This window comes from Mixophyes fleayi, chromosome 10 (assembly GCF_038048845.1).
Source record: "Mixophyes fleayi isolate aMixFle1 chromosome 10, aMixFle1.hap1, whole genome shotgun sequence".
NCBI classification, from domain to species: domain Eukaryota; kingdom Metazoa; phylum Chordata; class Amphibia; order Anura; family Limnodynastidae; genus Mixophyes; species Mixophyes fleayi.
This window is the reverse complement of record NC_134411.1, coordinates 9,632,485-9,650,708: the sequence shown is the minus strand read 5'-3', so window position 1 is coordinate 9,650,708 and position 18,224 is coordinate 9,632,485. Positions and strand designations below refer to the sequence as shown.

General features: G+C 39.4%; 1 protein-coding gene across 2 annotated transcripts in view; it reads right to left on the bottom strand.

The window, feature by feature from the left end:
• Window positions 1–18,224, bottom strand: part of CRACR2B (calcium release activated channel regulator 2B) — a 44,018-nt gene that overhangs the window by 10,769 nt on the left and 15,025 nt on the right. For both annotated transcript variants that reach the window (XM_075187838.1, XM_075187839.1), the window contains exons 3-8: window positions 14,618–14,859; window positions 12,390–12,501; window positions 9,183–9,345; window positions 7,604–7,750; window positions 5,000–5,090; window positions 1,698–1,793 (exon numbers count right to left, since the gene is read on the bottom strand). In XM_075187838.1, coding sequence (XP_075043939.1) covers window positions 1,698–1,793; window positions 5,000–5,090; window positions 7,604–7,750; window positions 9,183–9,345; window positions 12,390–12,501; window positions 14,618–14,806 — 798 coding nt within the window. In that variant the 5' untranslated portion in view covers window positions 14,807–14,859. The remainder of the gene's footprint in view (window positions 1–1,697; window positions 1,794–4,999; window positions 5,091–7,603; window positions 7,751–9,182; window positions 9,346–12,389; window positions 12,502–14,617; window positions 14,860–18,224) is intronic.

The window sequence follows — 18,224 nt, the reverse complement described above, 5'->3', positions numbered from 1 at the left end:
TAGTCATAGAGAAACTTATTTCTGTACAACAAACATTAGACATACATTGTGTGGAACAGAACATAGTAAAATTACTGGAGTTTTCCTCGATTTCTCTTTGGATCAGACAAGATCTTAAATTTCTTACAGATATCACACATCTCTGGGGCTTTCCTCCCTTTGTAGAAATTCAAGAAAAATATCATATCTCAAACAACCTTTACCAATATCTCCAGCGACATCATCTATTCAACCCCCATTATGTCGCAACCACTCAGTGTACCATGGTCAAATCACTCTGCTGGCTTAGACCTCCTGCTAGAAGCCTTTTAGCCACAATAGATCTCATTTAGCTGTCCGCTAAAACTCTTCTTAAAGACCAGATAGCTGGGGAAATGGATGTGGGAGAGGCCTTTGAGTCTGAGATATGGACACGTATTAGAACTAATATCATGACATCCTCCTCTTGTGTGTGTGTATCTGGGAAAATGCTGCTAAGGTGTTTCTTGGTTGGAACCCAATTCCATCATGAATCCATAAAATTTTCATCTCCTCTTTGTGGGCGTCGCTGCGGTCAGGAAGCCCCCCTGCTCCATATATTTGGAGAACATCACTAAATTACGGACGTCATCGTCCTTTTCATACTTCATTCTCCCACGCTCTCTCCTTGATGCTCATAAACGCAGTGTGTATTTATGTTGTACGTTACCTCTCCCTTTCTAATGCCCGTCGTTAGTTATACAATTATTGAGCAACTTGCATTTTGGTTACTCCTAGACACACTCAGCGTTTGGCATATACTAAATGCAGTCAGATGCTAAATTTCCTTACACTGGAAAAGGCCGGATCCCCCCACATTTCTGCCATCATAGAGGCAGTCTGGTTTGTTTTTGGAACACATATCTTGTTTGATCTCTAACACCCCAGTTACATGGTCCCCATGGTTAGACTACTATAGAGCCTCCTATCCATGGTCTCTGATTATGTATGTACCTGTGCCGGAAGCCCAGGCTGCTTGATTTAACTTGATTTACTCCCTGATCTGCCTATGGTCATCGGTTTCTTGTACTGAAACTGCGCTCCTTTCCATGTGCTGGAACTTATTAGCGTCTAGTTATTTGCTCCGCTCCCCCCCCCCCCCCCGCCTTCCTTGTCTGTATCCCTCCCCAACCCATGAAACTTTTCAATAAACAAATAAAAGAAAAAAAAGATAGATCTGGAGCCCGGCCACAGTTACCATAAATCAATGAAACAAGAGACCAGTGCTGGGACTCTGGCCCTGGGCCCAGGCGTCGCACTGTTGATCTCCTGAGGATTACAAGACTATTAAGCTGCAGAGTATTGGTAAAAAAAAGTAATGATAAAGTTCTGCAAAACAGAAACATGGAGGCTCTGCGTAATAGGAATATATAGGTTATTATGCTCAGAAATCGTCTACATGAACCAATGTGCTTGGTATTATTCAACACAGTAATATACATATTAAAGAGGCCCTGACACTCTGCTCCTTAATGTGCTGTGAGGCACCTGGTTTCTCCTCCATTGTGTCTCCTGTATTGTGAAGAACATACTGTATTTTCGTCTTTGTCTACACTTCTGTAACCTTATATAGTGAATGGCACAAGTAGCTCCAGTCCTTACTGTCCCTGTGATCAAATGAAACAGGGAATAATAGAGGACACTGTGACATGGAAAGGGTGTGACAGAGTTTACTGTACCTGTCTTTGTCGCAAAGCAATGCCCTCGAGTTCTTGTTCCTTCCTCATCAGTTCCCTCTGCAGAGCCGTGTGTCTGTGCTGCTGTCTCGAGGAGTCCTGCACACAGTAATCTTCACTTAATACATTTATCCAGATATATACAAAGGTCTATTTATTAGACCTCATTTTACAGTCTCACTCATTCTATGATATTGCCAATTAATCAATACACCTCTCTAGGGGCCTGATTCATTAAAATGAAATATTGGTCTGTCTTTAGAACAAAGTAATATATATCAACATAGATGGCAAACTTAAAGACCTAGGGCCCAATTCATTAAGGACGGTGGTTAAGTGGTTAGCACTTCTGCCTTACAGCACTGGGGTCATGAGTTCAATTCCCGACCATGGCCTTATCTGCCTTATCTGTGAGGAGTTTGTATGTTCTCCCTGTGTTTGCGTGGGTTTCCTCCGGGTGCTCCGGTTTCCTCCCACACTCCAAAAACATACTAGTAGGTTAATTGGCTGCTATCAAAATTTACCCTAGTCTGTGTATGTATATTAGGGAATTTAGACTTTAAGCTCCAGTGGGACAGGGACTGATGTGAGTGAGTTCTCTGTACAGCGCTGCGGAATCAGTGGCGCGATATAAATAAATGATGATGATGATAAGTTGATAACTTATGCAAGAAATTTTACTTAAGTCTCCTGGACAAAACCATGTTCAATTTCAAGGGGTGAAAACTAGTTTTATATTTTGCACATAAGTTAAATACTGGCTGTTTTTTCGTATAGCACACAAGTACGTGACAGCTTATTTGTACACTGAAATTTAAAGTTGATATTTGTGTGCTACATGAAAAAAACAGCCAGTATTTAACTTATGTGCAAAATATAAAACTAATTTTCACCCCTTGCATTTTAACATGGTTTTGTCCGGGAGACTTAAGTAAAATTTCTTGCCTTGAATCAGGCCCTAGGTCTTTAAGTTTGCCATCTATGTTGATATATATTACTATGTTCTAAAGACAGACCAATATTTCATTTTATATATGTAATATTGCCAGGCTGTTTCTAGTAAAAAATAACAACAATAGCAACATCACATTTTACGTCTGAATTGTAAAATTGTTGTTATTGACTAAGCTTTGCATCATTGTTTCTATTATTTTTTAGCTATTACATGGGGAATATATACTACTAACTGATCTCTACTAACAAATCAATATATGTTGTTTTGCAGACATTAAGAGAGGGATGTATCGAGCAAAGGTTTGTGCATGCTGGCACTTATAGTGCCCCAACTGTGCAGCATAAATGTTGCCCCTGTCATGAAATAATCAGTGCTGCCCCCACCATAATTAATTATTGCCCCCGTTAGGAGTCAAATAATTTTGTGCCCATAATTGAATTATTAAATATTATTGTGTCATATAACTTTACTGTAAAATAATATTGCCCCATTAATTTCATTATAAAGTAAAAATGCCCCAATAAGTTGATTAGAAAATAATATTGCCCCATAAGTTCATTAGAAATGAATTTTGCCCTCTTAATCAATAAGTGATGATTGCCCCATAATGTATTCTTTATGTTATGAATGGCAGGATAGCTCAAACAGCACACTGATTGATTAGGTATTTTGAAATCTCCACATATAGCCGGTAATTTGCGTTTTGACCCCTCAAGCCACTTGATAATATAATATATTAAATCCACCAAAATAAAATAGCTTTCTACATTTCCACGAAGGGCTCATTTGTAAACAATACATTTTGGTGAAATTTTTCTAAGACCTACAGAAACCTATCAGCGATTAACTTTTATCTGTGTAGAGTAAGGAAGACAATGAACAAGTGTCTTGTTGGCTGCTATGGTATATTGCCAAGCTTGCACTTAAATGTGATATTAGTAGACAAGCTCTACTGTGTAGCCTGCTTACTTAATACTAATCCTATGCAAGTGGGAAACTGTGTCCTTTGCGAGTTTTAATGAAAGCCGTCACTAACACTTTTTATGATCATGTAAACAGAATGCCTGATTCACGTCTGAACGCAACTCGCACATAAGTTGCATGTTTAAAAAGAGCACGGAACTTGAGCGCAATTCCGCCCGTATTCAGATCCAGAACATGTCTCGAGATACTATTTGAATCTGGATGGAAATACGAACACTCTGCCTAAATAGTACTTGCTGTACGCAGACACAAATATCCCGCCCTGTAGTGGGTGTAAAATTTATGGCTGCACGCAAGCACACTTATAACATAACAGGACCGTAATCGGCCACATCTGCATTGGAACACCTAGTGTATAATGTACATTTCCTACGTTATACATTAGTCTGCCATTTCCCACTCTCATTCCACCTCTCAAGTTATAGCCAGTCGTCAGTGCCATTTGCGTGCTGACATGCAATTGCGTCCAATGGCTTAATGTACGTTTCTGGGCATGCGCAGAGGGTAATCACGCAAGAAATGCAATGCAAATGGACATATGTCCGAACATGAATCAGGCCCAGAATGTTTTATCCGTTGTCTGTAATAATCTTTTACTCTTTTAAATCTAGTTTATTTTTGACCAGTATGTGGGGATTAATATGCAATATGAATGTGTGGAATATGTATCCCATGTGATTTGAAATATGGCGCTTTGAGGTATGTTGTCAGCCCCCTCCAGATGAACAGGAATCCTGTGGATATTGCTCCTTCTGCTAGAGGCTTGAGCTGATACAACCTATATGAACCATGACCACATTCTGTTGGGGACCTAACAGTAAGGTTTCCAAGGCAACTTCGGAACTGTGGTACCAAAACTCTTGTAAGACCTTTTCGGAGTCCAAGGTTATTCACTATCAGATCCCACTCTTATGTGTCTTGATTATTCTAATCTGGGTGTCACACAATGTCATGTGGAAAAAGAACTTACATGTCCATATAGTCTGTGCATTTTTTGTGTGGGTTTACTTTATGTAATTTTTGGGGGATGGGGCAATTGGTTGTGCAATTTTTGTATTTTGCTTTTCTCTTTAATATTAAAGTCTTAGCAACAGCAAAATGTTTGTCTCATGAACCAGATGTTTTTAAGAAGCCAATGTAGTTTTATATAGGGATGAATAATAATACAATGTAGTAAACGGCACAAATATGTTGTTGATGTTTGCTTACAAGAAAGCTAGACTGATCAATGCTTATACAGTATGTAATGGTCTGCTATGGGTTACATATCTGTGCACAATGGTATTGACTGAGCCTCTTCTAATAAGATGTGCTCTAGTTTTGCAAGAGTATATGATCATATCATACACTTGTGTCCAGTCCATACCTTCCTGAGCAGTTGTTCTCTCTCTAATTTAATCTGTTGCTCCATCTCCTCATATAGACACCTGACCTCTCTCCCGTGATCTGTCTCCTTTCTGCAGAACAGAAATTGAAATTGAGGGGTGTTACCAATAAACACACTTAAACAACAAATTCACAAAAACGTTAATTTTATAATTAACTAAAGCTGCATTACAACCTAGGGAGCTGGACTTTATAGCTGGATGGCGGATCCATGCAGTCGCTTTTCCCCAGTCTCCGAGGTTACGCTCACGCCCCCAGCAGACAATTGGAGCTAAGTGACTATTTGGAGTGAAACGTGAGTGGGTCCACCAATGAGAATCTGCAATCCACAATACAGAAGCTTTTCATTGGTCCTCCTGCCGTCATTCCCCTTGTACAGCCAAGAATGGTTACCTCTTTTGGTGATAGTTTTAATACAACACTGTAATCTATAGATTTTATAGAAAATAATTCTGTAGAAATACCTATAGAAGCAGTGGGTACTATAGTGTAAACAGGAGCAGGGCTTAATCAAGAGAAATGGGGAGGGGGTAGAAAATATGGTAACAATGTGCTTTTTAATTAAAAGTGCCAGTAAACATATTAAAGGTGTGGTCACAAACGCAAAATCAAAACAGTTGGACTAGAACTAATGCTGTTGGAAAAGAATGAGAATATTTATGTATAGCAGAGACTGATTAACACCTGTGCAGTGGGAGGATACCTGTGAGGGAACAGTGCACTGCCGGGTCCAAAAACAAAATTTTGGCTAGGGACTCTGCAATGATGTTCTCTCCTCCTGTGCCCCTCCCACCGCTCTACACTCAATACAGCATAGCATGGGGCCTCTTATCAGCATGATCGGTCCGGCACATGCGTTGCTCTGCAGAGGCCTCCACTGTGCTCTTTTAACTGTAGAGACCTGGCATGGCTGGTTCCCCCTCACCTCTGTGCCCCTGGCCACCGCATCTCCTATTGTTCCTTGTGGGTAGATAAACATGGTGAAAAAGACACCAATAAATTGCTGATTGAGATTTGTTATAATCCACCTAACATAAATGGCTGTACTGAACTTAACTTATTACTACCAACTGGATCTGAAGCACAGGGAAATATGGTTCTCCTCCTGGGTGATTATAACTATCCAGATACAAATTTGGAAACTAAAAATACTGCTTCTAGCAAACAAAAACAATCTTTACCTAATTTAAAAGACAACTACCTTTCCCAAGTGGTAGAAGGAGGACGTACAATGGAATGCTGCTGGGTAATGGCACTAACAGCACGAGTGCTCACAACATTTACCTTCTGATTCAATAAAAAGCTAGAAAAAACTACTACTAATTTTCAAAATGTTATCTGACATAAGAGTCCACATTTCCAGTCTAAAGCTTCAAAGCATGAGGACCAAATGGGAATTTAAACATAAAAATGAAATACTGGATCAACACAATCCTAATCCATTAAACATTGAGCTTGAAGGACCTGTGTCTTTTTTCAACCTTACTATGCAGCTATATCTACTATACGGTGTAAATTAGTAGCCAACTTAGCTTAAATTAAACATATTGTAGACATGGGAAATTGCAAAAGTGTAGCAATCCTTCTAATATTTTTAACTAGGTCACTTAGAGTTAATTGCTGATTGGTGGCTTCGGGTTAATGCAGTTCTGCGCATTGTAATCAAGTAAACAACTCCAATTCTTTCAAACATAATTTTCATAACTGATCTATCTAAAAAAAAATGTCAAGCTTTACGAACTACGGAATTATGTCTTCTTTATGCTTGTGTTAACATCAGCCAGGTGTCAGGGTGACTATGAGTAGTCTCTAGAGTTATACCAGAGGCTTCGACGCATGGTACCTTTTCTGAGCAGCTACACAGGTGATTTGATGCCTCTAACCTTTTTCCAGATCAGCAATAAAAGGTCAAATAAGCTGGCACTAACTTGTAAAATGATGACTGCATATGGTAGAGATGTTTACTATACAAATATGCCTTGCACATGCAGCTTTTGCATGTTAAACAAGTTTTACATGTTAAAGAGCAATTAGAAGACGTATCCATTTTTTTTATTGGCCACGACATACAGTATTTCAGTAAGACAAACAAAAAGCAGGCATGGTATTATAGATATTCAACAAAGATATTTAGTAAACGGAGTTCAGGAGAATGCGGCCTGTCAGTTCAATTGGAACTAGACTTTATGACAAACATTCATAGTTAAATTTAGGGTGCATTATATGGATACTGTTCCACCCCACAAAATTGTAGCCTCCACAATATGTAAATGGCAGGTGCATTAATAATCCTCAGTGAACCAAACCTAACTCTTGAGATCCAAAAAGTTTTCATAGTGGTTTGAACTACTCCATTTCTGAAACAGTTCAAAGTAAATGTGCATCCTACCAAACAAAACACACAAAATAAGCTTTAAATGAAAAACAATAATAAAATGTTGCAGGACTCTTGATATTCGGTGTATCCTCAGTATCTCTGTTACTAAAAGATCATTTGTTTCACTTTTGACACATAGTTTTGGTGTGTAAACTGCACAGAGCAATTCATAGGGAAGGAGGAGTAGTTTGTGGGAGAGTAACCCACCTTTTTAAAGCCTGTTCCAAAGACTCTTTCTCGTGATGTACATCCCGGATGTACGAGGAAACACGGAAGAGAAACTCCTCAAATGTTCCTAATATCTCAGGTCGCTCTTTGCGTAGACGGATCCACAGATCACGAATCTCTCGGTGTCTTGTAGGGAACACAAAGCATGTTTAATAGGCTAGATAAAGCAAGCAATGTTGATAGTGCATGAGAAATTATATACATAATGTGGGTGCTACTAGCCTAAGGAAAATTGGGAGGGTGACTGACAATGGATCTAAAGAAAACTTGGCACGGACCTAGGTATGCGTTACATATTCAGTTCCTGTTCACTTGAATCGTTCTGCCTTTTCATGCATGTTGCATAAATTTATTCTTCAGGCTTCTTGATATATGAGATAACATAGTCCGAGTGTCTTTATATAAGTCACAGAAATTCACAGTGACTTCAAATATCAGTAATTTACATTAGGGCGTATATTATGCCTTAGAATACACAAATACTCTATGAACACTGAATAATGAGCATTGAAATGACATCAGAATTTACAGATTAAAAGTGATGACATCATAACTCACTGTATATACATATATTTTTTACAGGTTTATATATATGTTAACATTACTTGTATATTATATAGAGTTCCAGCATATGCATTACTCCATGCATCAACCTAATGTTATGTTCTTTTTATAAAACATTTTTTGGGGGGTATTCAATTGTTAGCGAGTTCGCTAAAATACTCGCGCTCTAAAAATATTACCGTTAATACGGTAATATCTCGCTGGATTTCAGCTTGCAGCTCAGGGAGTAGATTACCGTATTAACGGTATTTACGCGCAGATTACCGTATTAACGGTAATATTTTTTTTGAGCGCGAGTATTTTAGCGAACTCGCTAACAACTGAATACCCCCCTTAAAGTAGCATGTATAGCAAATAAAATACTCCCATATTTTTGTAGACCATCAATAGTGGCAAAATGGACTCAAAACCCAGTTTGCAAATGAGTATGCTGAGTCCAGGGGGAAATCTTTACTTTTTTTTTTTAGATGTCAGGCTGTTTGATCCTGTCCGTGTAATGTCACGTGACTGAACAGAGCCAGTTAGGACCCTATGTTCTAAAACAGTAGTGTAACCAATCAATATGCTTACAGTCTGATGACATCACAAAATGGGTCTCAGAAGAAAAATTAGTGCGCTCCCGTCAGTACACGCAGTGTAACTGTCATGTAAATAGCCAAATATAGAAGAATTCTTTGTAACAAAACAAGTGTAAAATGTAAAAAAACCCACTTGCATTAAATGTTTAGTGCACTGTGTAAGTGTACAATTGTGAGATCTCAGTGTCAGAGTTGGTGTCCCCGCAGTAGCATACAGGACAACCATTTTTATGCCCTCTCCCAAGCAGAAGATGTATAGAAAAAGTCCAGTGGTCTATTAGGTACATGCTAGTGAATTGGATCCTATGAACAAAGTCAATCTTTAATTCGAAGGGAAGCTGATGGTCACAGAAATGTGTTGAGAGTCCTCTGGGATACATATGACAGCATGAGAGCAGTACACGGATGAAACCTACTCTTGGAACACAGGTGTGGCCCCCAGCTGCTCCATAGTGGCACAGAACAGCATCTCCTCTGTATCCTCATCTTCATCTGACCATCCGGACTCAAACGTTTCCTCCATTACTTGTTTATCTTCATCCTCTTCCCCAGTTGTTATACTGACCCCAAGTAACTTTCCTGAAAATAAGAGAAACACGCTCAGGAAAATGATAAAAAAAAAAAAAACATCTACATACTACTGTAGAACAGTAACAAATATAAGCATTATTGTGTTTTACAAGCCTGCAGAACACGAGACATTTTCAGGATAGATATGAAACACTCATAAATAATACTGAGACTGTGAACATTATTATTATTATTATTGTTTATTTGTAAGGCACCACAAGGTTTCAGCAGTGCCGTACAAACAGTAGACATTACAGGGTAAAACAGTACAGAACAAAAGCTGAGTAAACCAAGACTCCAGAAGCTCCAGCCATAGCAATTACAGAGAAGCTGGAGCAGAAGACATGGTGTAAAGACAGGAGGGTGGAGGGCCCTGCTCGTAAGAGCTTACATCCTAAAGGGATGGCACGTACTGGCATGAGCCTGCTCACCCGGGACAGTTCTTGTGGCATCAGCCAATGGTAGATGTGTTACAGCATATACTTCCAATTTACAACATTCTCCCTATTGGCCCTGAATGGTCACATGAGGTCACACAGCCCACATGGTGGTCCCCAACAACAGGTAATGTGCATTTTGCCTACCAGGACAAAGTTTTGCAGTTGTTGTTTTTGTTTTTATCTAGTTGTAGTTAACAACTGTATTAGAATTATAAGCTATAATAATTAATGTTTAATAAGAAATGTTCTCCGTGGCTAACCTTTTAGTCCTACACAAGTCCATCAAGCTAAAGTGTACAGTATCTGTGGAGCTATATGTGTAGGACTATGAGAATAGCAGATTGTCTGCATCTGCTTTGCTACATTAATGTTAAAAACACTTTTCTTACTTAACAGAACTTACCTGTTTATGTGCCATTGATATAATACTAGTATTATCAGTCTTACTATCATCATTTACTGAGTTCTATAAGGAGGGTGTTTTGTGCCATTAACTCTTTTCCACAGTACAGGTTATAACAATCAGTGTAGTATGCACCAGTGAGGATTTTATGTTAATACTCAGGTGTAAAAAGCAAGATGAGGAGCTTCATGTTGCCTATCCTGTAGTGACTAGCCCAAAAAAAACATAAACCCAACCTAAAGGTGAACAAAGAACAAAAAGCTGTTTTGTGTTCTATAAAGACCACAAAAAAAAATTTGCAAATTCTATATTTAGAATAACAAGGTCTGGATTGTGTGCGTAATAACATAATGGCCTTCAGGTTCATGGATATTTTGTTTATCTGTTAGAAAATAATTAACACCATAGTTATCAATTCTAATCACCCCACTGTATACGTTCGGTAGTGTTCCCTTCCCTGCAACCCCTTAGCAACCTTATTTTAACCACTTGGCTATTTTAGTATGCAATGGAGCTGGTGTTGTATGGGAAACTGATCTCTATTATTTAGCAAAGCTTACTTATTACGCTGCATATTACACAATGCTAAACAAAGAATATTTAATCATTGTGCTGCCTGGGACATTTAAAGTTGTAGGAACGGGAGCTGTGTATTGAATGCGGTAACTAATTGGACAGGAGCCCTGGCCCTCTAGTCCAGTGCCGCATTCAACAAAAACCTCATGCCCTAGCTTCTTCAAAGCGCAGTCCTCCAGCAATGAACAGGTCTAACAGCAAGGTCCAGCAGCTGCAATGAGAAAATGGTGAGGGAGAATCCCCTACTGAAGTGATACACGGGGAAGCGAGTGCAGTTATTAAATAGAAGGAGTTATTCCGAGATTGACACCCACTGTAACATAGGAGTAGACAGCAAAGACGTGATCAAATTAGGATTTCCTTCATTCTCAGTACTCTAGTGGCTGTTTATAAATGATAAGGATTCGATTCAGCAGTTGTAGAAGCTGCTTGTCACTAGAACTTGGGAATGACACTTTACTGTAACAAGATTATTTAGAACACCAACAAATAACAAAGAACAACCAACTTATAAGACTATTAACTCTGTCACTGTACAGCACTGCATGACATGAATCAACCCAGGAAACCTTTGTATAATTGGACCTAAGCCACAGAAAGTAGCACATGATTTGTAGCTGCTCATCTCCAGTTATATGCTGCTATATCTCATCCAAAACAATCCCAAATGTCGACCAGGCCAAGCACTGTTAAATTCCGTAACCGTTTGTTAATGTGGGCTATCTATTTAACCCCTTTAAAACTGTATTCACAATTGTTATATTTGGTGTTACATTAAGAAATCACATTTGTCATTTTATCTGTAGAGGTCTTAAAAATTACTTTAACCCTCTTTCATTTCCTGTCCTTTCCTCCCATCTAAATAGATCTTCAAAGGTTCCTTATTTGGATTCAGATTCACTATGTAATCCTAACCACACCCCACTAAACTTTACATGCCTGACTGGAGTGAATGTACTGCTTCAATGCTTACGTCCCTGCTCCCTTCCATCATTGTTTGCAGTAACTAGTAAAAACTGCAAACAAATATTAGCATAGACATTCATAAGGAGTGGTTCTTAAAAAGTGATATTATTATAAAATCTTCAGACGTATGTTGTTTTCTTTTTAAATAAATCCGCACTCCGCTGAGCAGGATCCAGCCACTGAAACTCTGCTGCCTGTGGGGTACCCACAAGCACCCTTCTTTCAATAGTCTTTAAATCTGTCGAGAGTTTTGTGTTTAAGGGCAAGTCTGCTGTCAGATTGTGTCAAGGAAGCTGATTCCGTCCAATCAGCTTCTCCAACATCATCACAGATCGGCCAGGAATCAAAATTCTGCAGTAAGTCATGTCAGATGTCAGTGGTGAAAAGTGTCAGATGCAGGACCTCAACAATATCCGTTGCGGGAGAGGTTCTTTATTTTTAATTAGAACATGGAGTTCCAATTTAACCATTTTTTTATCTAAATATACTGAATTTGGTCCACTAAGTTTTACATGTTCTGTCTTCATCCTATTCCCACTTTCAGTTTTGGTTACCTAATTACAATGACAAGTGAAAGCATGGAATACCACCTTGGGTACAAGTTAGTTACACATCAATAGCAGGTAACATGATAGAGTTATACGTTAATATATCAAATATTCAATTACCAAGGCCCATGCTGAACTCCACAGGAGTGAGATAGCCGTTATTGCTCTGGTCTAGGCTGTCAAACACAGCTTCCAATTGTTCTGGGGTGAGAGGAAGCTCATTCTGTAGCCGCTAAAAAAAGAAAGTTACAAGTTAAAATTTGCTGTGGCTCCGTTACACTGTAAACATTTGAATCACTATTAACTAATGCTCAGATGTTTGTATTGCTTTTCTGTTGGGAAACTGCAGCTATGATGGCTGTTCGTTAGTGCATCACTGAAATACTGCTGATGTCTTTATACCAAAGCTCTGAATACACACTTTTTGGGCTTAAGCTACGGTTTATCTTCTCTATTCCCTAATGTGAATAACTCCTGCAATAAGCATTATGGTCGGATTGAAGCAGTTGGGTGGATTGGGTGCATCCCTTGCCAATATGGATAAGGCCCCTATCACCAAGCATGGAGGCAAAGTCGTTGGTATAGCTTCCTCAAAGCACCGGATCCATAGGTTCGATTCCAACCAGCTCCCTATGTGTGTGGAGTTTGTATGTTCTCTCTGTGTTTGCCTGGGCTTCCTCCAGGTGCTCCTGTTTCCTCTCACAGTTCACTCCACAGCACTGCGCAATATGATGGCGCTATATAAATAATTGATGAGACTGATGGAATTATAATAGATGTGATAATGACGACATTAGAACTGTCTTTATTATAAGACATAAATGAAGGTAAACCGAGCAGTATTTATGAGAAAGTTAAAAATTAATAAAAAAGGGTGGATTTCTAAATTACTTTTTACTATTTGCATTATGTATGTCTATTTTGTTGAGGTGATAGGATCTTAAAGTGCACCTGTCGCATACAAGCATTGTAAACAGAAAATCTGTGGGTTGATTCATTCACTAGGAAATAGTGACATCACTACAGAATGCTGCATTCTCATGTATATCATCATCATCACCATTTATTTATATAGCGCCACTGATTCCGCAGCGCTGTACAGAGAACTGACTCACATCAGTCCCTGCCCCATTGGGGCTTACAGTCTAAATTCCCTTACGTACACACACACACACACACACACACACACACACACACAGACAGACACACACACAGACTAGGGTCAATTTGTTAGCAGCCAATTAACCTACCAGTATGTTTTTGGAGTGTGGGAGGAAACCGGAGCACCCGGAGGAAACCCACACACACACACACACACACGGGGAGAACATACAAACTCCTCACAGATAAGGCCATGGTCGGGAATTGAACACATGACCCCAGTGCTGAAAGGCAGAAGTGCTAACCACTTACCCACCGTGGTGCCATCGTGTTGCCTCTACTGTGTGTAGACAAACTTTAAACGAAAACTTAAAATACAAAAGTTCAAAGTCTTCTCAGTGTCACAATTACACACAGGATTTCTCCTGGTCAGGTTCAAGACAGACCACCACCACAGGTGCGTGTTACTACATATATAAAGAGTTCAGGAACCACAACATACAATAGTGAGTTATAGCTCTAACTTTAATTCAAGAGTTGTGAGTCCAACACAATCTATTGGGAAGTTGTCTGTAGGGTTCTTCTACGGGCAACACATACAACTAACATCCTGGGCTTATATTTCCAAAATATTGTGTTGGAGTCCCAGCTCTTGGATTACGTTTAGACCACACCTATGGGCACCTACATGAGTGGTGGTCAGGAAAAACAACCAGATCTCTTGGTATCCAATCAGAAAAGTAGTCTGAGGGTTGTGCACACACACAACTCCCACAGTAATTGTCTGGCTGTTCTTTCCACCAGAAACAATTCAAATATAATGAGGTTTGTGTCACGTTCAGCGATCTAGGAACCAAACTAATATTGCAATGTTTGACCAATTTGGTTGACAAAGACATTGGCTAAACTAGTTAACAAAGTTGCTACATGTGATGTCAGCTTAAGCTACTTACACACTATACAACCCAGTCAAATCGGCCCGACTGCTAAATTATCTTATCTGTAGCAATGTGGACAAATATGTACAGGTCAAAATTACACAGATCTGTCCATTCAGGAGACAACCAAATGACCAGATTCCAAAAGAACCCAGCAACTAACATGTGCAAGATACTGACGACTTTGCACGTGTCCATAAGAGGTCATCAAAAGCTTAGGGCTTGTTTTTACATTTTCTCTGATACACAATAAAAGCTACCAAGCCTACTTAGGGTCACCGCAAAACAAACATGAGCAGGTCAACCTACCTGCAGATCTCGTTTGGTTATTAACCCTTTCTCCTCCTTATCACAAAGTTGGAAGAGTTCCTCAGCTTTTCCCATCATTTCCTCGGGTTCTCTGAACAAGGGGGATGGTGAGGACTTCTTGGAAGTTTTGAACCCTTTCCTTCCCCGAAGACATGGGGAGCACTTCCGGGAAGTACCCCCCTGCTCCATGTCTGGAGGCTGTGGGTGGGAATGTCCAGACACCGGGGATGTTCAGGTGACAGCTGCAAAGAGAATGTTCATCATTATAGAAATCCCTCAGCCGCTTAGTAGTAACCTGAAATTATGTGAAGTCACCGCTGCTTGATTATAGTTGTGTCAATCAATGTCACAGTAGAAAGGACATGGTTCCCTGCTTTCAATTCATCTGCATTCTAATTACATTTAAACCTACTACACGGAGTACTAAACTGAAGCTGCTCAACCAAGACACATATCAACAAATAATAATAATAATAATGACAACTGTCTGCACAACTTCTTTAAATAAGAAATGACTCAGTACATGATTCCATGTAATAAGTTAACAAGCATGCTGTAAAATTCTTCGCTATGTTGAATATTATTATTCAATAAAATTAAGCATTTTAAATGTTGTAATATATTGCAAACTGTGCAAAACTAAAACTGTAAATTTGGTTCTGAAGCTATTATTTAGCTAAAGGTCTAAACATTTTTATTTGAAATATTTTGCATCCATTTTAGGTGGGGTTTCCAGTATTCGATGTTTATTTTATGTTATATCTCGGGGGGAGCTCAGAGAGTAGTGTTTTTATTCCTACTCTATTTGTCACATGCAATAAATCTGTTTTTCAGCGTTAATGAAATAAATAATGAATTTGGTGTTTATCTTGTTTTTATTTTGAACAATTCTGGATGTCAGGAGGACATGAACTCAGGTGGAAATGTCAGAGGACAGAATGCCAGGAGCGAGGGGATGGTCCCAGAAGAAAGGGTCACATAGGGGAGAGAACTAGGTGAGGGAGAACATGCCAGGAGACCGGGGATATGTGCCAGGAGACCGGGGAGATGTGCCAGGCTTCCGTGGGAGAGAGTGACATAAATGTAGCACCAGTTCCTCTATATATACAACCGTAATTGTCCACCTTAATTTTCTCCTATAATTCCTCCTCTGTCTCTTCGTTTCCTTTCCTGCCTTTCTCTTTCGGCCTCCCTCCTTCTATTGCTCCCTCAGTCTCACTGATCTGTCTCATTTCTTCTCCATGTAGGACCTGTTCCTTCCCAGCCTCCCTGTGCCAGTGACAGATCAGCTCAGGAATGCCACCATGCCACTAACCTTGCCCTGTAAATACTGCTGCACTGGCAGCAGCATGGGGACCTTCATGTGCTGATCTGCAACGCGTTCTTTCTGGGTTTTAATTTTAATTTTAACTGAAAACATCAGTGCAATGAACTGATTTGGATTTCTGCATTCACATATAATGTAGATGCCTCGTTAAAGAGCCACTTAGAACTCCTAAAACAATCAGACATTGAATGTACACACTGAACTGCCTGTCTCACAGCTGATAGAGGAACGGCTAGGTGAAACTGGGGGGTGGTAGAACAAGGGGTCACAGAGGATGGTATTGAAGTTTTGTATTACATTGGTCAAAGCGTGTCTAGAAATGGTCTTTCCCACAACAATGCAATTGGAAGGTGCACAATGCTCCCTATTAAAAGTGTAGGATAACAACAAATACAGGGAATGGCTCCTAAATGTGTCTTCTGCACCCATGTAAACAATATCGTAGGTACAAAAGTAAGTGCACTCATGTTCCTACTGCGCACTCAGCCATGAGTTGATTACTCCAACTCCTCCTATCAGACTGTAACAACATTTGCACCATGCACACGCCACTCATTCAAGCAAAATGATGCTCAAGATGTGAAAATATGACAATGTGCTATTCTTCTACAGCTACATTGCTTAATTATTGTGTTTATTTTTTTTTAAGGCGGATATTAACTGAACAGAACACATTTTTGTTTTCTGATATTTTTTGTGGATGGCAACTCCCATAATTTTGCTTTTCATTCACACTACAAAGTAGCGCAATTCATCAGATCCACAGCCAAAACCACAGTCTGCATTTCTATCAAAAACGCTGATGCCGCTCACTCCCCCTAACAGCCCTTTACAAAACAAAACTCTATGACTTTCAACCACACTGGACAGACATTACACATCACCTACAAGTACAACCACCAGGAGTCTACCACAAAGCAACGAATATACTACACAAGGTCTTCAGGAACACGATGGTAAAAATTTAAAGTTCTTCTATCAAGTTTTGAAACTTAAAAGAGAGTCGGAACAGGACAAACTGATTGTTATATCTGAATCCAAGAAGGGAAAGCAGGTTTTGTATACAAGAAATATTTAATGTTATATACATACACACAAGATTTGCCTAATCCGTCTCATATGTGAAAAGCATAATATATTTACTGAACCTGACACGTTCATTAGTAAAATGGAAATATATGTATTTGTTCTAATTTAAAAGACACACAAAGCCATAGTGTACTTGTTTAGTTAAGCACTGACAGGGATGAAGTGAAATAACAATCAACGTCACTTTTTAAACACGAACATGGAAAAAAACTGAAAGCACCGTTCAGACTTCCCGCAACCAACATACAGTACAAACAGTGATGTGGAAACCAGAAGCCACATAGCAGATCCAACCTGAACTTTGGCTAGTAGTGACAATCAACATCTTTAACGATACTTTGTGTGGTATCTTGCACTACTTTTTGCTTGAGGTGACATGTGAGTTTATTTAATAATGTAATTTGTTGAAAAAATAGCAGTCAGCTACCTTCAGGGACGTTGCCTTTCAGCTGCCAAAAGCACTGGCTCCCCGACCAAAGCATCATGACCTGTGTCTAATTTGTCCACATACATGGAAATTGGACTGATGTTAATATTTAGCTCTCAGTCTGGACCGCCACATCTTTGGACCCATACAGTGTGTCAGATAAAGGCCGCAGACACTGACAGATTTCAGCATTGTCTGAGTGCGCGATCTGAGAGTCCTAATCGACATCTGATGAGTTTCGATCAGAAGCTAGTCCCTATTGGAGTTGGTCTGGTCTCATACCCACAGTGATTTGTGGCCAATCTGGGCTGAAATGACGGTCCGTCAACAATACTACATGCATGGGAGGCTTAATTGTTGAGAGGCAATGGCTACTTAATGTGAAGTGCCAATGAGTGGTCGATGTCCACTTAGGGGACTAACTGCCTAGTTTGTGTTAGGGTCACATGACTTGGTATATAGTATTGGTGTGATAGCTGAAACTATTGCAGAAGCCGTTCATTCCATCCTGACAATCCTGAATAAAACAGCAAAGCTGTGTCAGCAAGCATTTGTTTGGCGTGTTTTTCACATTATATATATATATATATATATGTATATATATATATATATATATATATATATATCTCATGTGCTGTTTTGCAAATTAAACAGTTAAATAGGTGCATGGTTTTTATTTACATAAACTACAGTGGATGAATATTAAATGTAGGATTGAGTCTGATGGACTAAAACAACACACTGCATGCCTCACTGAAAACAAC